Below are 17,281 nucleotides of genomic sequence, written 5' to 3' on the forward strand. Positions count from 1 at the left end.
TCCCTCCTGACAAACTCTCTCGCTGACTGGTGGGAGGGCACCCAACTTGCTACTCCTCTTTTCCAGACTCTCACTCAGGAAAATAGTGGCCACTTATACAACCAGCTACTCCATACATTTACCAGCAAGCACCCTCCATGTCTCACCAGTAAGAGGAAGATCCACTTCTACCACACCAGAGGACACCCCTCTCCCAGCTCTGCTTTCTGCATGGGGCACACAGCCACCGTCCAGGTTGAAGTAAGTCTGTCTACCAATTATCCCCTGTGTTGTTCCTTGGGCCAGTTATTCAGTGGCATTTCGGACTGGCTACGCTCCCAGTTGCTTCTCTGCTGAGCCAAGAGCTCAGCTAGTTCACAGACTAATTGCAGCACCATTAATCAACTAGCGATAATATATTGCAGACATTCTCAGAATTAAAACATTTAAAAGGCATGTTATTGAGGCAGGCAAAGTAGAGGTAGGAGGAATAAGGAGAAAAGATGAGGAAGCAAGGAAAATTCAGTCTTTTAAAAGTCTCTCCAAAGAAGCAAGACTATTTATGCACAAAAATAGGAAGGACATTTCCAGTGGTGCTATTCTACCAGTTCGGCCCGGTTCTGGTGTACTGGTAGCGCCGAAGATCAGTAGAGACCGAACCGGTTCTCTCTGAGGAGCTGCTGTTGGGCCCACCCACCCACCAGGGTTCCCATACTGACCTTTTTATTCCCTGCTTTTGAAGCGCAGCTGTTTTGTGCGGCACAGCAGATTGCTGCGCGTCAGCTGCTGAAGCGACAGGGAGAGTGTAGGATTGCAGGAGGTGAGTCGGAAAGCCTCTGCGTGTGTGCAAAGTGCGCATTTGGTGCATGCATGCAAAGTGTGTACATGCACGCAAAGCACGCTCCACCAAGCCACGCCCACTGAACCGGGGGTAAACTATTTTGAAATGCACCACTGGACACTTCGATTCCTAACATGGAGGAATGGCTGCACAAGTTGATGCAGTTGGTTGAAATGGCAAAATTGACCACTTTGATGAAAGAAAAGAACATAAGTACTTGTGCTTCCACATGGAGACCGCTTCTGAACTTTGTGCTTGACATGGAAAAGAAAGTAACTCTGACTTTGGGTTTTACAGATTAGACTGATAAATCTTTATAGAAATGGCTTGTTCATGTTATTATGAAAAAGCAAAAAGCTGTGGTTTGATGTGAATATCTTATTTTACTGCAACAGAGAGAGACGGAAGTCAATGCTTCTTTTTCTTTCTTTTTTTCTTATCTTTCCTCACCTCTCCTTCCCCTTTCCCTTCCCACTGCTTTCCTATTTACTTTGTATTTTGTATTTTATATTACTTCATAACTCAATAAAAATGTTAATGGGGAAAAATAATAATAAGATTCTCCCCAAAGAAAAAACAAAATGAAATTCTTTGTAGATACCACACTGCAGCTCACGAGCTTCTTGGCCACTGCAGCCCTGGCCCCACAAGGAGCTTTCGAGCCACACCATGGCACAAAGTCAAACCCCAGCTCAGCCCAGCAGCATGGCGCAAAGGGTTGGCACACCGTGGCTCTGGGGCCGCAGTGAGAAGCCCTCTGCAACATGAAGCCCACCCCAACCCTGGCCCAGCAGTACTGCACAAAAGGGTTTCCCGGCACACCAGAGTTTTGGAGCTACAAGAAGTAATAAGCCCTTTGCAATATTTACTCAGGGTAAATTAATTACATCTGGCTTATTCACCATTTACTGGATTCAGATACCTCAGAAGTGACGTATTATATTCCAAAGCAACAAATGATAAAAGTCAGATTGTACACTGTAAGAGCACAGGGGTGTGGGATATAACTGAAGGGTAAATATAATTGAGTTTCAATAAAATAAAATCTTTTCCCACCCACCAATTTCACAAATGCAGAACACACAGACACATCCTGAAATTGGTAGTATCTGACCAGGATTTTCCTGGTTGAAAAAGTACATTTACAATATAAGTCAAAGTATCATCCTGTGTATCAGGTTGAAAAAATGTCATTCATTCTTTCATTCTTCCATTCGATTTAAATATATATATTGACTTTCCCTGAGTCATTTTCCTCTCTCTCTCTCATCTCTCATGGCAAGCCTGAATAATTACTTAGGGAAGTAAAACTGCTGAGTAACCATGCCTCTATTCCAGGCTGGCTGGAGAATTCTGGAAATTGAAGTCCACAAGTCTTAAAGTTGCCAAGTTTGGAGGTTTCTGCTCTATTCACATTTTTTTCCAAAATGATAATACCTATATAAGCTCACTTGGAATTATGTTCCATTATGATATATGAGACTTCTTTCTAGGATAAGCAAATAAAGAAACCTTACCAAAACCTAAATCTTATGGAAATTACTCCAGAAGGCGCATGATAATTGTCCTCTCAGCATCAGGCAAATACACTTTTATTCTCTGAGGCTTTTCAATGTAGCTTTATGCTGATTTTATTTATTTATATCCATGCCCACACAATCTGTGCACAATACTTTATATTTACCTTTAAGTCTGTCCATCCATCCATCCATCTGCATACCCACACATACACAAACAGAAGCTTGAACTTAAATGTTCCAGGCACTCATATTATTAAAAAAAAATTTTCCTTTAATTTTAATGTATTATTAACTTTCTTTATTTAAAAAATGAGGATTTAAAAAGAAAACAAAGGAAATAAACAGGCCAGGTGCACAGGCATGTATAATTAAGGGGGATTTTAGAAGGAAAAGTTTTCTGGAAGTTATGTTTGAATAAAAATATGTATATAGAGGAGGAATCAAATATGTAAGATTTGGAGGGGAGGACCCAAGACTAGGTAAACAGGTTTAAGAACCAAGATTTTAATGCTGTAAGTAAAAAAGCATGATTTTCTAAAGTACCCAAACACATAGCAATTTCCCAGTCTAGCATATATTTACTTTGAAGAGTAAATTGATTAGGAATAAGTCAACTAATAAAGAAAGCCTGTTTGGTGTAGTGGTTAAAGCGTTAGACTAGAAACCAGGAGACTGTGAGTTCTAGTCCTGTCTTGGGCACAAAACTACTTGAATGACCTTGGGCTACTGATACTTTCTTGACCCTAGGAAGTGGGCAGTGGTAAACTGCTTCCAACATCTTGCCAAAAAACCAACAGTAAATTGTCAGGAGTCAATGCCAACTCAAAAGGACATATCCCAAAACCCTAACTAAATAGTTCTATCCCTCATGGAATTAGAAATTTTCCTAATAGTCTCCCTGAAGGATATGTTGAACCATTTTTATTTGTACAAGTATGTTTATATATTATGTCAAATTTGTTTTGAAGAAACTACTGTGTAAATTACTTGGTATACTAGGCTATTCCATCACTGCCCATAAAGCAGAATAAGAAGGAAAATAAATTATTTTCGAAAAGACATTATTTAATTACTTCTAACTTCTGGCTATTCTATCTATCTATCTATCTATCTATCTATCTATCTATCTATCTATCTATCTATTCTTAAGTTTTCGCGGGTATCTATATGTATGGTATTCAGCTTTGTTCGGGTATTTTCCCACATCATTATAGTTGTGCTTTTAAAGTTGTAGCAACGTTTCAGCAGAATCTCATCTGCCATCATCAGGCTTCTGTATTGTGTTTGTCTGTCAGACTTTCACAGCCGTTTCTGTTTTAAATTTGGTGCTAGCCTACTGCTGTGCCAGAATGGTTTGGTTTTTTCCCCTTCATCCTGATTGGTTGGGAGTCTTGGTCTGTGTTTATTGGTCTTGGAGTTTGCTGTGTTCTGCTTGATTGGTGTTTCTAATATCTTCTGTCAATCAGGATGAAGAAAAAAAACACCATTCTGGCACAGCAGTAGGCTAGCACCAAATTTAAAACAGAAATGGCTGTGAAAGTCTGACTCACAGACAAACACTATACAGAAGCCTGATGATGGCAGATGAGATTCTGCTGAAACGTTGCTACAACTTTAAAAGCACAACTATACTGACGTGGGAAAATACCCGAACAAAGCTGAATACCATATATATGTGTGTGTGTGTGTGTGTGTAGGTCTAGGTGTGTTTGGGTCTTTTCCCATGTAAGATTAAGAGTATCTTGGTGACGTTTTGGCGAAGTCCCACTCACCATCCTCAGGCTGGTGCTTTCGGCTTTGTGACTGTGGTGGTCTCTCATGAATGAAAACACTGGTGGCCTCTCATGAATGAAAACACTGAGACGACGCCATGAAGCAAGATCGGGATGAGAGCACAAAGCAGACTCTGACACCCTCTTTTATTAGAAGCAATCCTTGTAACAATTTTGTTAGTGTCTTGTCACAAACGCATTACATCACACAAAATGCACTGATTATTCATGTAAGCATACAAAGCTGCAAAGTTTAAGTTTGCTACAATTCTGGGTAAGAAATGGCAACATTCTGACCTTGTTCCTTGCTCCGTGTTGCAGTCAACTACCAGAAGGCCCGTTGTCCTTGCACGTACGCAAAGAACAAAGAATAATTCCCACAGTGACAGTTTTCGGCTCCATAGGAGCACCACTACAAAACCTGGCCAAATACCTAGCAAAACAGCTACAGCCCCATGCTGAAACAGCAGCTTCACATGTACAAAACTCATACTACTTCTTAGAAATGATCAAAAATCTACACGTGGAACAAAGAGATCTGCTAGTAAGTTTCAATGTGGTTTCACTATTCACCCAAGTCCCAGTGAAAGAAACCCTAGAAATCATCAAAACAAATACAAACCACCCAAGCACCTCATGGAACTAACAGAACACTGCTTAACCAACACATATTTCATATACAAAGGACAAAGATACAAGCAGGAGCCCCCATGGGATCACCACTGTCACTCGTTATTGCAAATCTGTTCATGGAAGAATTCGAATCCAGAGCCCTGGCAAATGCCACCCACAAACCCAAACTATGGCTAAGATACATCGATCACACATTTGTTATTTGGCCCCATGGAAAAGAAAACCTAAACAATTTTCTAACACAACTAAACGGCACACACCCCAAAATCAAGTTCACCATGGAAACGGAAACAAACAAACAACTACCATTCCTAGATGTACTAATCTACAAAAAAACAGATGGCACACTAGGACACACCATATACCAGAAGAAAACACACACCAACTGCTACCTCAACGCCCAATCCCACCACCCAGCACAAATAAACTCCGTAGCCAAAACACTAAGTACCAGAACCAAACGCCTGGCAGACAAGGCACACATAAAGACTGAACTATGCACTCTGACCAAAATACTGATAGCTAACGGCTTCCACAAAAGCAAAAACACTGGCTTGATCCACAAAAACACACTGAGACATAATGGAGACCTAGAAGATGAACAGACCTATGGAACAGCTGCCCTGCCCTACATAAGAAGTACTACAGACAAAATCAGTAAGATACTACACAAGCATCACATCAAGACTGCCTTCAAAACAGACAGAAAAATAGCAGCCATCCTAGGAAGCCCCAAAGATAAAATTGACCTGGAAAACCAAGGCATATATGAAGTACCCTGCGCATTATGCCCTGCCAAATACATAGGACAAACCAACAGAAGGATAAGTACCCGCCTTGAAGAACACAAGAATGCAATAAAAAAGCTGGAACACACTTCCTCACTAGTCCAACATATGAAAGCCACAGGTCATAGCATCAACTTCAATGGCACCCAAAACCCTAGCGACTATAGAAAACCCCAGCTACAGAATCATCAGAGAAGCCATAGAAATTGATAAAAGACCTAATAGTATTAATAGAAGAGATGACTCCACCAGACTATCAATCATCTGAAAGCCTGCGCTCACAAACAAAAAAATCTCTATACCACAATTCAGGCAAGCACCTAAACACAAACAGACCCCTCCAATACCACAGCCCAAACACGCCCCAGCCAGCTATCCAAATAAAACCTAGCTTCCTAATAAATAATTATAGGCCATTCACAAGAAACCAAGCTGCACTAAGAAACCCCAATGCACAAAACATAATGTTGCCAACCAATGAAGAGCACAGCAACTCGAAGACCAATAAAAACAGACCTAGACTCCCAGCCAATCAGGATGAGGAAAAAAACCATTCAAATAAAGCAGAAGGCCAGCACCAAATTCAAACAAAAAATGGCTGCCAAGCCTGACACACAAGATTAAAAAGAACCCAATACACAAGCCTGAGGATGGCAGATGAGATTCTGCCGAAACGTCACTATAATAAAAGTACAAATATTAAGACATAGGAAAATACCCGAAGAAACCTAAATTATACACACACACACACACACACACACACACACACACACACACACACATATATATATATATATATATATATATATATATATATATATATATATATATATATATATTTCCTTGCACCGCCTGCCCCACCACATACATCGGACAAACTAACAGAAGAATAAATGCACACATTGAAGAACACAAGAACTCAATCAAAAAAGAAGAACCAACCTCTTCCCTGGTCCAACACCTCAAAGCCACAGGACATGAGATTGACTTTAATAATATCAGAACTATCACCAAAACTGAACACTTCAACAACAGAATAATCAGAGAAGCCATAGAGATAGAAAAATGCCCACACAGCATGAATAAACGAGATGATACCTCCCGCCTACCAGCCATCTGGAAACCCGCCCTCATTAACAAATGAGTACCTAACATGAAGAATGACACCAGACCCACACCCATGAGGGCCACACAAGATGCTACCACCACACTTCCACGTAGAAAGCAGACTCACACCCACATAGAAGATGAGACACGACCACAGACCAGAAGCCATACTGCAGCTGCATCACTACCCACTTCAAACCCCTCCGACCCATACATGAAGCGAACTGACGCCCACCATGAAGATGTGGCACGACCACGAATGTGAAGCCAAACAACAGGATCACAGCTCACCAGGTCAAATCCCCCAGCAACTAAGACTAACCTGAGCACAACCAAGCCCCCACCTGAACAGAACACACCCCCAACCAATCAGAACACAGCCAAACCCCCAACCAATGAGAACACACCCCCACCCAATCAGAACACAGCCAAGCCCCCACCCAATCAAGTCACATTCCCACTAGCAGTTAAAAGGAAGAAGCAGCTGCAAGCTCACATTACTCCGAGAAGCACAAAGCTGAAGACACAAGCCTGAAGATGATGAATGAGACTTCATCGAAACGTCGCCTAGATACTTCCAATTTTACGTGGGAGAAAACCCGAATAACCAAAGATAGATAGATAGATAGATAGATAGATAGATAGATAGATAGATAGATAGATATCTATACAGAAGCCTGATGATGGCAGATGAGATTCTGCTGAAACGTTGCTACAACTTTAAAAGAACTACAATGACGTGGGAAAATACCGAACCAAGCCGAACACCATACATGTAAGTACCCATGAAAACTTAAGAAAACATATATATATATATATATATATATATATATATATATATATATATATATATATATATATATATATATATATATATATATTCTTAAGTTTTCGGAATTCCATGTATGGCATTCAATTTGTTTGGGTATTTTCCCACGTCATTGTAGTGTGCTTTTTAAAGTTGTAGCAACATTTCGGCAGAATCTCATCTGCCATCATCAGGCTTCTGTATAGTGTTCATCTGTGAGTCAGACTTTTACAGTGGTTTCAGATTTAAATTTGGGGCAGCCTATTGCTGTGCCAGAATGGTTACACACACACACACACACACACACACACACACACAAAGAGAGAGAGAGAGAGAGAGATTAGCCAGAAGTTAGAAGTAATTACATAACACCTTTCTGAAGCAAGTACTAGATATTTCTGATTGTCCTAATCTAAATAGTAATACCACAACATCAAAAAAGGGTGGTAAAGGATCAATTAAAAGAACCACAATAATGAAACACTTTCTCACTGTGGGAGAACATAAAGTATTTGAGGAAAAGATTGACTTATAATGGGGTGGGGATTGTTAACACATTGTGGTAAAAATATGAATGGCATGAAGGAAATGGAAAGACTCTTTCTTTCTCTCTTTGTTTCTTGTAAGTATACAAGGAATTGAATTGAATACAAGAAATAATGTTTATCCAGTTGTTACTTCCCTGAAGTAAAATGACTCTTGGCAGTTTGTGTAGAAAATAAAACAAATTCAAAGTTTTGCAATCTGATTAAAACCCCAAACACAGCCATCAACTATTATACATAATAGGTAACAATCAATGACAAAAATAAGGAATAAATAATGATGCTATATATAAACTCAAGGGAATATATAAATGATAGATGGTTGTCATAGAGACAAGTGTCTTATGTTGCTTCTATATTCTTTGTACAATGTCAGTTCAATATCATTTTCATCAGAATGTCATCAGATAATGCAAACATCCTAAGAGTCATGCAAAATAACTCAACAGAAAGCTAACAAATAAAGCTTAGATGAGATTTAAACAAGCATTTTATTAATATAAGACTGCCAGATTACTATGAATTACTGGTCTCTTGTATCCAGGAGCACCAAGAGCTAATTATATAATGCATTCCTGATCTTATATAGAAAATCTATCAAAGTCAGTTTAAGGGTAGATAAATACCAGTATAAATAGAAGTACCTTATAGCTGATGAGGATACAAAGTAATGGTACTTGGAGAGATATGGATATTCTTTATATAGTAAGAACGGAGAAGTTACATAATAGCAACATTGTACCTTAGATATGCACAGCCCCTTATGGACTTTTTACATTAAAAAAAAGAAAGATGCAAGGCTCTTATTGCCCTTGCAAGCTGTAAAATGCTTATCAAGAGTTAAGAGGTGTAACAATGCACTTCTGCTTCTGTAGTTTAGAAGCAATTAGTCATTGCAGACACAATCAAAAGCCCCATTTATAAAATGAGATTTGTATAAAACATGGTACAAACTGTGTATGATACTGTATTAAGCATATGGTTTCAGTCATGGGACACGTAATTCAACTTGGCTTTTATTTCAACTCTTCACAGCAGTGAAGTTAACCCAAATGCCTTCAAAATACAGCAGTTGCTTAGTTCAGAAAGATAGAAATCCAAGAATTGGTCAAAAGCATCCTAGTATTGATAAGGTTGCTCTTATCAATGTGATTCTATGGACCAACTCCCTCCACATTTGGTGATTCTATGGACCAACTCCCTCCACATTTTCCAATTTTGTATGGCTTCTTTCAGTTGCTTTATGCTCTGTCTGGTGTTGACTTTGATGGTGTCTAGCTACTCTGTTGTTTGGTGGCCTCATTTCCTTTTAACCATCATCCCAAGTATAACTGCCTCTTCTATTGAGTTTGATTACTTGACATGCCTGAAATGAGTAAGGGAGAATTTTATGATTTTTGCCTTCCTGCAATATATCTTGTTTTATATGCTCGAAAAAGTGGAGGTGAATTTTTGTCACCTTTACTATTCCAAGGAACACGCAGGAGCCTTTTGCATAACTCAAATGAGTCCATTTGCCTCCTGTCTGTTTTTTAAGGGCCCAACTTTCACAACCATAGGTAACTATAGGAACCAAAACAGTGTGGACTACTCTGCATTTAGTTGCCAGGTTGATGTCTTTGCTTTTCCATGTTTGATTGACACTCATTATTATTGTATGACCCAGTGTGATTTGATCCTGACCTTATCACAAGCCTGTTCCTAACTGCCTAATAGTAAAATGGTTGCAGGTGCTTATTATGAACTGGGAGTGGAAGGGATTAAACTTGCCATCAATCTAATTTATTTGTTGCCAATCAAAAGGTTGAACACAGGGGTGTGAAATTCACGTCATCATGGCGGTGTCACATGACATATCAGGACTTTCCCCCCCCTTTGCTAAACCGGGCATTGGCATGGCCAGCGCATGATGCATCCAGCCCGCTGGCCAGGAGTTTGATAGCCCTGGTCTAACACATTCCTATTCTGTTCAAAGGGAAGCCTATCATACCGCTACATGAGTGAAATCACTGAATCTGCTGAGTACCAAAACGATGGATTCTTTGCAAGAACTCAGAGCTAAAATGCACATTTAAATGTGCAAACATTTAACCTGGCAAATTCTGTCACTGGAATGTCTGACAGTCTTTCATTCACACAAAACCAGACAGAGAAATAAGGTAGTCTGTTAATGGCAGGTGATTACTATCAAAGGATGTGGAAGCCTGAAATAGAACTATGAACTGAAGGTGGTTTCTTAACACAGCTATATATTCAATAAGACAGATTTTACTTCTTGCCCGGTAAGTGACTTCTGCTGGCTGGTCATTTGATAAAGAGTTGTTTAAACTGAGCCAAGGAAGCCATCTGTGATCTGCAAAAGTAGACTTCTGATATTTGGAATAATGTACAAAGGAAATAAGTTGTCTTTTGGGGGAGGGGAGTAGATAGAAACGATAACAAGATATATAATGCATCATAAACTGGTCCTACATTAACATTGAAATCATCTCCAATTGTGGCATAAGGTGAAGTAAAGAGCTTCAAGAATATAAAACACTGAAATCATTCTTTATTAACCTCTGCTGAATCTGTGGTTCCTGAACTACAAATATATCATACGTGGATAGAAAAAGAAAGGTTGTGCAGGAATGCCATCCTGCAACATTTCAGGACAATGGGGATATTTCATGCTCCTCTTCTTCCTGTCAGCTCTATCAAAAGCCTTTGAGAGGCCAGTTTCTCATGTTGTTCAATACATGGCTTTGATATAATGGAAGTCCATTTGACTAGATATGAGCAGCTGTCAATTGGGTTTCCCACTTTGTCAGTAATGACAAAGGGCAGTGCAGATTGTCCAGTGCAGATTGCACATCAGGATTGTGTACACATCGAGTCGGTGTTGACTCCTAACAACTGCTGCATTAATCCCTGCAGTTTTCCTGGCAAGATTTCAGGTGTGGCTGGCCATTGCTTCCTTCCTAGGGCTGAAGGACCAGCACTTGCACTTATGTCTATTACAGCAGGGATCCCCAACCTTTTCGACGCCGCGGCCCGGTTCCGGCGTCAGCTGGGCGCCGCCATCTTTTTGACGAAAATCACTTCCGGTGGCGTCACGGAAGTGATTTTTCATAAAAAATGGCGGCGCCAGCGCCGGTGAGCTTTTCGGGTAGAAATGGCTTTCTACCCGGAAAAGCTCACGAGCTAACGCCGCCATCTTTTTGACGAAAAATTGCTTTTTTACCAAAAAGATGGCGGCGCCAGCAACCAGCGACCCGGTAAGGCTTGTTCCGCGGCCCGGTACCGGTCCGCGGACCGGCGGTTGGGGACCCCTGTATTACAGTGTCCCCACGGTTATGTGGTTGGGATTTGAAATGCAGTGGTGCATTTCAAATACGTTTACCACCACTTCAGTGGCTGTGGCTTGGTGGGCGTGCTTTGTGTGTACACACACACTTTGCATGCGCGCGCGCCAAATGCACACTTTGCACAGGCGCGGAGGCTTTCTGGCTTTCACCTCCTACAAGCCTGCAAACTCTCCCTGTCGCTTCAGCACCTGCTGCGTGGCAATCTTGCTGCATAAAGCAGGTGCACTTCAAAAGCAGGACATAAAGGTTAGTATGGGAGCCCGGGCAGGTGGGTGTGCCCAACAGCAGAGCATCAGAGAGCACTGGTTTGGCCAAACCGGTAGAATACCACCACTGCAACCATGGTACATTTACAATAGCTGCAGCGTTCCACAATCACGTGATTGCTGTTTACTATCTTCCCAGCCAGTTTTCGATAACCAGTCAATAGGAAAGCTGGCAGGGAAGGTCTCAAATCCCAGTCAGCTGTAATATCTTACTTAACAACCACAGTGATTCACTTAGCAACCATGGCAAAAAAAAGAGTTTGCACAATGAAATCAGGTGTGGTCATGTGATGTGTCATTCAACAATTACACCGTATAGTGACAAGTTCTCTGGTTCCCATGATAAGTCAAGGACTATCTGTAGTTTACTTAGATGTGACAAATCCCAAGGAGGATAAAAGTGGTAACACGGTGCCTCCTATTGTCAGTAGCAATTATAGCATCTGACAACTGATTATTATTTTTATCTTTGAAACATAAATGGTTAATAAGAGATAATGGTATGTGGGAAAGACCTTGGGAGATGGAACAAAAAGATGCTGCCTAGGGAACAGTCAGAAAACAGATCTCATATCTCGCAGCTGGATAGTAGTTGGAACAAAAACCTCAGAAGGGACTCTCCCTAGTGTCTTGGGCTGTAAAAGAGATCGCAGGAGAATTGTACTTTTAAGACTTGCAAGATTCTGTTAATGTATCTTTACAGTAAAGCAGAATTACCTTACAGTATCTTGTCTGGCTTACTTAGTAAGGCTGACAATATCAAGTTATAAATATATGGGAATGATCTTTCAGACAACTTTGGGTCAAGTTACTTATATCCATACTAAGAAATATGGGTCTGTCTCTTCCCAATTGTTTCTACCTGTCTTATCCAATCTGACAGGAGTGGCATGCCGCAGGTCCTGCCAGCTAGGGAGTGGGGGCTGGCAGGGTCCAGAAGGAGTTTCTTTTTGCCAGGCACCCACCGCTTGGAACATCATTTCCGCCGAGATTATATTAGCCCTTTTCCCCATTGGCCTTCCGTAAGCCGAGAAAACCTGGTTTTGTGCTTGAGTCTGGTTTCAGAGCCCATCTCCTGGTCAAATGAATGGATTAGAATAGCGATGGCAAATTCTTTGGCCTCAACGTGTCAAAAATTTGGAAAATGCTCGACTCTGCTGGCATTAAACACACACACACACACACACACACACAGAGAGAGAGAGAGAGAGAGAGTTCTCCATCTCTTCCCATCTAGGCCACCCTGAATTGCAACACTTGGCATCAGCACTGTAGCTGGGCCTGACTTCAGCCTTCGCACTACTGCGGGCACTTAAAAAGGCCTAGGACCGTTCCTGATGGTGCATAAGCTGTAAGGAATTGTGGGATTGCCCCACAGCCCAGCGCTTCGTAGGAATTACCACACACTGGTTATCTTCAGGCAGTGTTCTCTTTCTGTTGACAGGCCCTGCGGCCTACCCAAGGCTGCTCTGGGTCCCACAAGGCCTCCGTTCTTGAATTAGATTCAGAAAATGCTCTTTCAGGGCCTCTGCAGCCTCCTAAAGCTGCACTAAAACATGTCTCATTCTCACATGATTTTCAGATGAGAGCCTGGCCCTCTTGCAGGGTTTTCAAAGGGTCTGGCAGCCAGGCAAGATCACACCTTCTGCAGCCTCCAAAAATCGCACAAAGACAACAGGAGTGCTTTTGAGAATAAGTTGTCAAACGTTGGGGAATGCTGGTGCCTCGCCCAAAACATGGCATGTGTCGTAGGTTTGATATCACTGGATGAGCTCACACCCAGTTGTTATGTGTTTTTTTTTTACTTTTGTTTGGTGTTATGTATTTTGTGTTTTTTTGTTTTATTGCAAGCCATCTAGAGTGACATAAAAGAGAGATCTATGGCTATGTAAATCGAGAAAATAAATAAATAAATGGGTCCTTAGGGCCTAGAGAAAAGCTGGCATATGATTTGTGCTGACTGCACTTGTACACTCCGGAGTGGACAAGTTATTCCAGTAGCCCTGAAAGACTTTGAGCTTAAAATTAGCTTAACTAGTGTAGAAACTCTGAAATCTGAAGTGACTTCAGTTTTACCGAACTGGATAAACAACAACCCCATCCTCGTTGATGGTGCTGAAAAGAAAGCTGGGAGCAGTTTTGAGTTGAATGCCTTTAGGCTATCTTGCCATACATGCCCAATGCAACAGTTGGTTAGGCGGTTATGCTCAAGAATATGCTTTTGCCGGTTATATTGGCTTGAATGAAATGGTGCGGTGGCCTAGAGGTGGTGCTCTCACTTCACAGTCAGGAAGTTGTGAGTTCAATCCTAGGTAGGGTTTTCTCTCTCTGGGCACAATGAGACTATTTCTGCTGAATATAGCTCCGCATTGGCGACAGGAAGGGCATCTGGCTGGTAAACAGCTCCATTCAGTTGCCCAGACTCCACCCCTGCAAGGGATTATGGGGTTGTTAAAAGATGATGATTGGCTTGAATGAAATGCATTCGCCAGTGGCTTAACATCTCAGAAAGTTTCTAGTCTAATTGTCCCAGAAGGAGAGAACTGAACTGGTTTCATTTTGAATTTTCTACTAATGCCTCCTTATCTATGGGGTTTGAAAAAGTGCAACAAATTATTAAAGCAAATAATTTTACCTGATGCACCAGTAGGTCCTAATATTAGAAACCACTTACCCTGGAGTAGTTTTAAACATTTCCAAGCAGCCCCTTACTCATTTTACACATGATCTTACTCATCTAATCCTCTTGAAGCAGTATAGAACATTTTTTTTTCTGAGTCACCTTACTGTTTTAACCTTAGCAGTCTCAGAAGATAAATTTCACAATCTCTCTAAGGGAAATGTTCTTGTCTCAGGCAATGTTTATCTTCTCAAAATACCTGAGATAAGGAGTTAAACACTACAAAGGCTTCCATACAAAGTTTCCTTATTGGATTATATCAGGCATCCTTAAGGTATAACTCATAGTTATGTTGAGATTCATCTAATGTCCAATCTTTGCATTTCGTCTTCATAGTGTGAAAAGATAGTTATCTTCATCCCATAATGATACAGCAAGGGAAGACTCCAGCACGTTGCTGGGGTCCAAGTAAGAATGACCAAAACTCCCCCCCAACCCAACCAGAGGTCAATTCAGTGACCAATCAGGATTACAGATGTGACCACATGACATGAACTACATCTCCCATGAGGAATTAACTACATTTCCCATGAGGCATTCCCTTAAGGGGACAGCTCCCATTCCCAACTAACTTTATACTGTTTAACCAGCACAGGAAACCAGATCTGCCTTTTGTGGTCTGAAATGTACACAACCTGGCTGGTAAGGCTCATTGTATTCCTCTGTGTGCGCTACAGGTAACAGCATTGACTGATGACAACTATGAAAACAGGATGAACAAAGTACACCAGTAGAAGATTAACACAGTATTTTGGATAAATGCCAAGAACTATACATTTCTGCAGATTTTTTTTCCTACTTTGATTGCACAATACTCAAGACACAAGTGGGACTGACGCCCCTGCCCTAAGTGGCCCCATTAGTCATTCTGGAAACCTTGAAATATTCCATCCCCTTCTGTGGTTGAAAGAACAGGCTTAATTAAATTAAGCCTGGAACATCAATCTGGATAGCAACAACAGAACAATCATTGTAAAGATGCCACAGATTGGATGTGAGGTGCCTACTTGAGGTACAGTCTCGATGCAAAAGGCTTGCTTTCCTTTCGTGTAACTTTTACTTATTTGCTCAATAATGAGGCATTTTTAGCAAAAGGAAATGACAGCAGGAATCTGTAGTTTCACCCTTTGTTGAAACATCTGGCATCTATCATACACAGTAAGAGCATAAATAGATGTGTCCCTTTCCAGAGGTTTCACTTTAGCCCACTTCTTGCTGTTGGCCAAGGCTGGTTGTGCCTTTTGAGAGTTGAAATTCAGCAACACCTGGACGGTGAGAGGATGCTAATTCCTGAAAGGGAACAGCTTGTGATGTCCTGGATTTAAGGAAGCTATCTAGCTCCGATTCCAAACTACTCATGCTCTTTGATCACTTTTCTGCTTCACTGTCTTTATCACTGCAGGGGAGGGGGGTGTTGGTTAAAAAAAAAGTTAAGATGCTGCAATCGTATGATTTAAGTCCTGATCCTTTTTCAGGTGCATTGTTTGATTTCCCTTTATTCAGTACTTTTATACCCGCTCCCCAACGTCTGGCTGAACCTAAAAACCCACATGCACGCAGCGCCCATTCAAAAGGGGAAGGACATCAATTCCATGGATGCTGACTGCCCCCAGCCCTCTGCAGATTCCCTGATCTTAGCTTAAGTAACCGTAGGAATTCTGACCAAGAACATGATGCTATACAGAAGAGTGTGTACTTCAGATATCTGTATTATAGTATGCCTAGAGCACGGGTGTCAAACTGCAGACCCGATGTGTCACGTGCAGGCCATGCCCACCTCAGCTTCTCAAAGGGAAAAAAAACATTGTGAAACATCGCGTGACGGCAACGTGACGCCACAAGTTTGATACCCGTGGCCTAGAACAAGGTTTCTCAACCTTGGCAACTTTAAGATGGATGGATATGACTGTGGAATTCTGGGAGTTGAAGTCCACTTATCCTAAAGTTGCCAAAATTGAAGGATACCAGCCTGGAGAGGTGAAGAGGTTGCATTTACAGCTACAATTAGTTTTTGAGGCAATAAATGCAAGGGAAATAATACACTGTAATGGGTATCTTATGACATAAGCTAGCTAGTTGTGAATAAAGGCATTAGGTCAGAAACCAGAAGACCCTGAGTTCCTGCCCTGCCTTAGAAATGGAAGTCAGTTAGGTGACTTTGGGCCAGTCACTCTGTCTCAACCCAAGGGAAAAAAACAAGGACAAACACTCCTGAAAAACCATTATGACCATATGAGCATGGCAAGAGTGACTCAAAGGCACAAATGATTTTGTCTCCATAGATTTTGTCTATGAAGAGTCTCAGCCATCCAGTTCATGGTTGTCCCAAAGGAGTTTTGTTTTTCATTGGATTTCGTTTTTTCATTGAAGAGATTTCGCTGAAACTTCTTCAAGAACTGAAGAAGCTTCTCGGATGAGAAGCGAAACCTCTTCAAGGAAAAACAAAGTCCAGCTGCCTTTTGGGGGGAGGGGGAAAACACCTTTGGGACACAAAAGGATTTTAATTTGAGCAGGTGAGATAAAACCATCATCTTAGCAACAATCCCGAAGTGATTTCTCACTGCCTTCCTTGAGGATATTTTTCCCACTCCCCAATCTAATCCACAGCATGCAAGAAAAACAATCTTCTAGCGCTCTGCCCAATACTGAAGGGCGATTCTACCGAAGCCTTTCCGATCAGCCACCGTCGGTTAAGTGCTGCCACCTACGGTGCCTCAATTCATATTACACACCTACGGCGTATTACAATTGGGATGCCAAACCTTTTCGGCAGGTTAGCATTCAGATGTATTGGTCACGCAATGTAACCTTTTCCAACCAAACAAGGTTGGACGGGGGGGGGGGGACGACTCAGGACATCCCGTTGCATTCCCGCCCAAAAAAACCTGAGGGAACTGCGAGCCGAGCCCCGTTTGCCCTTTTACTCGGGGTCGGGAAACGTCGGAGGCGTTGCTGCCCGCCCTCCTCTGAACCCGCCTCGACGCGACCTACCGCG

The 17,281-nt window shown here is 41.6% G+C and overlaps 1 protein-coding gene across 1 annotated transcript in view; it reads left to right on the plus strand.

The window, feature by feature from the left end:
- Window positions 1–15,060, plus strand: part of GCNT2 (glucosaminyl (N-acetyl) transferase 2 (I blood group)) — a 41,073-nt gene extending 26,013 nt beyond the window's left edge. Inside the window, exon 3 of the mRNA XM_087961297.1 lies at window positions 14,964–15,060. Coding sequence (XP_087817423.1) covers window positions 14,964–14,980 — 17 coding nt within the window. The 3' untranslated portion in view covers window positions 14,981–15,060. The remainder of the gene's footprint in view (window positions 1–14,963) is intronic.
- Window positions 15,061–17,281: the final 2,221 nt, after the last annotated feature.

Source organism: Notechis scutatus, chromosome 3 (assembly GCF_049901735.1).
Source record: "Notechis scutatus isolate UNSWTSFEM ecotype Mainland chromosome 3, rNotScu1.2, whole genome shotgun sequence".
In the NCBI taxonomy this organism is placed as follows: domain Eukaryota; kingdom Metazoa; phylum Chordata; class Lepidosauria; order Squamata; family Elapidae; genus Notechis; species Notechis scutatus.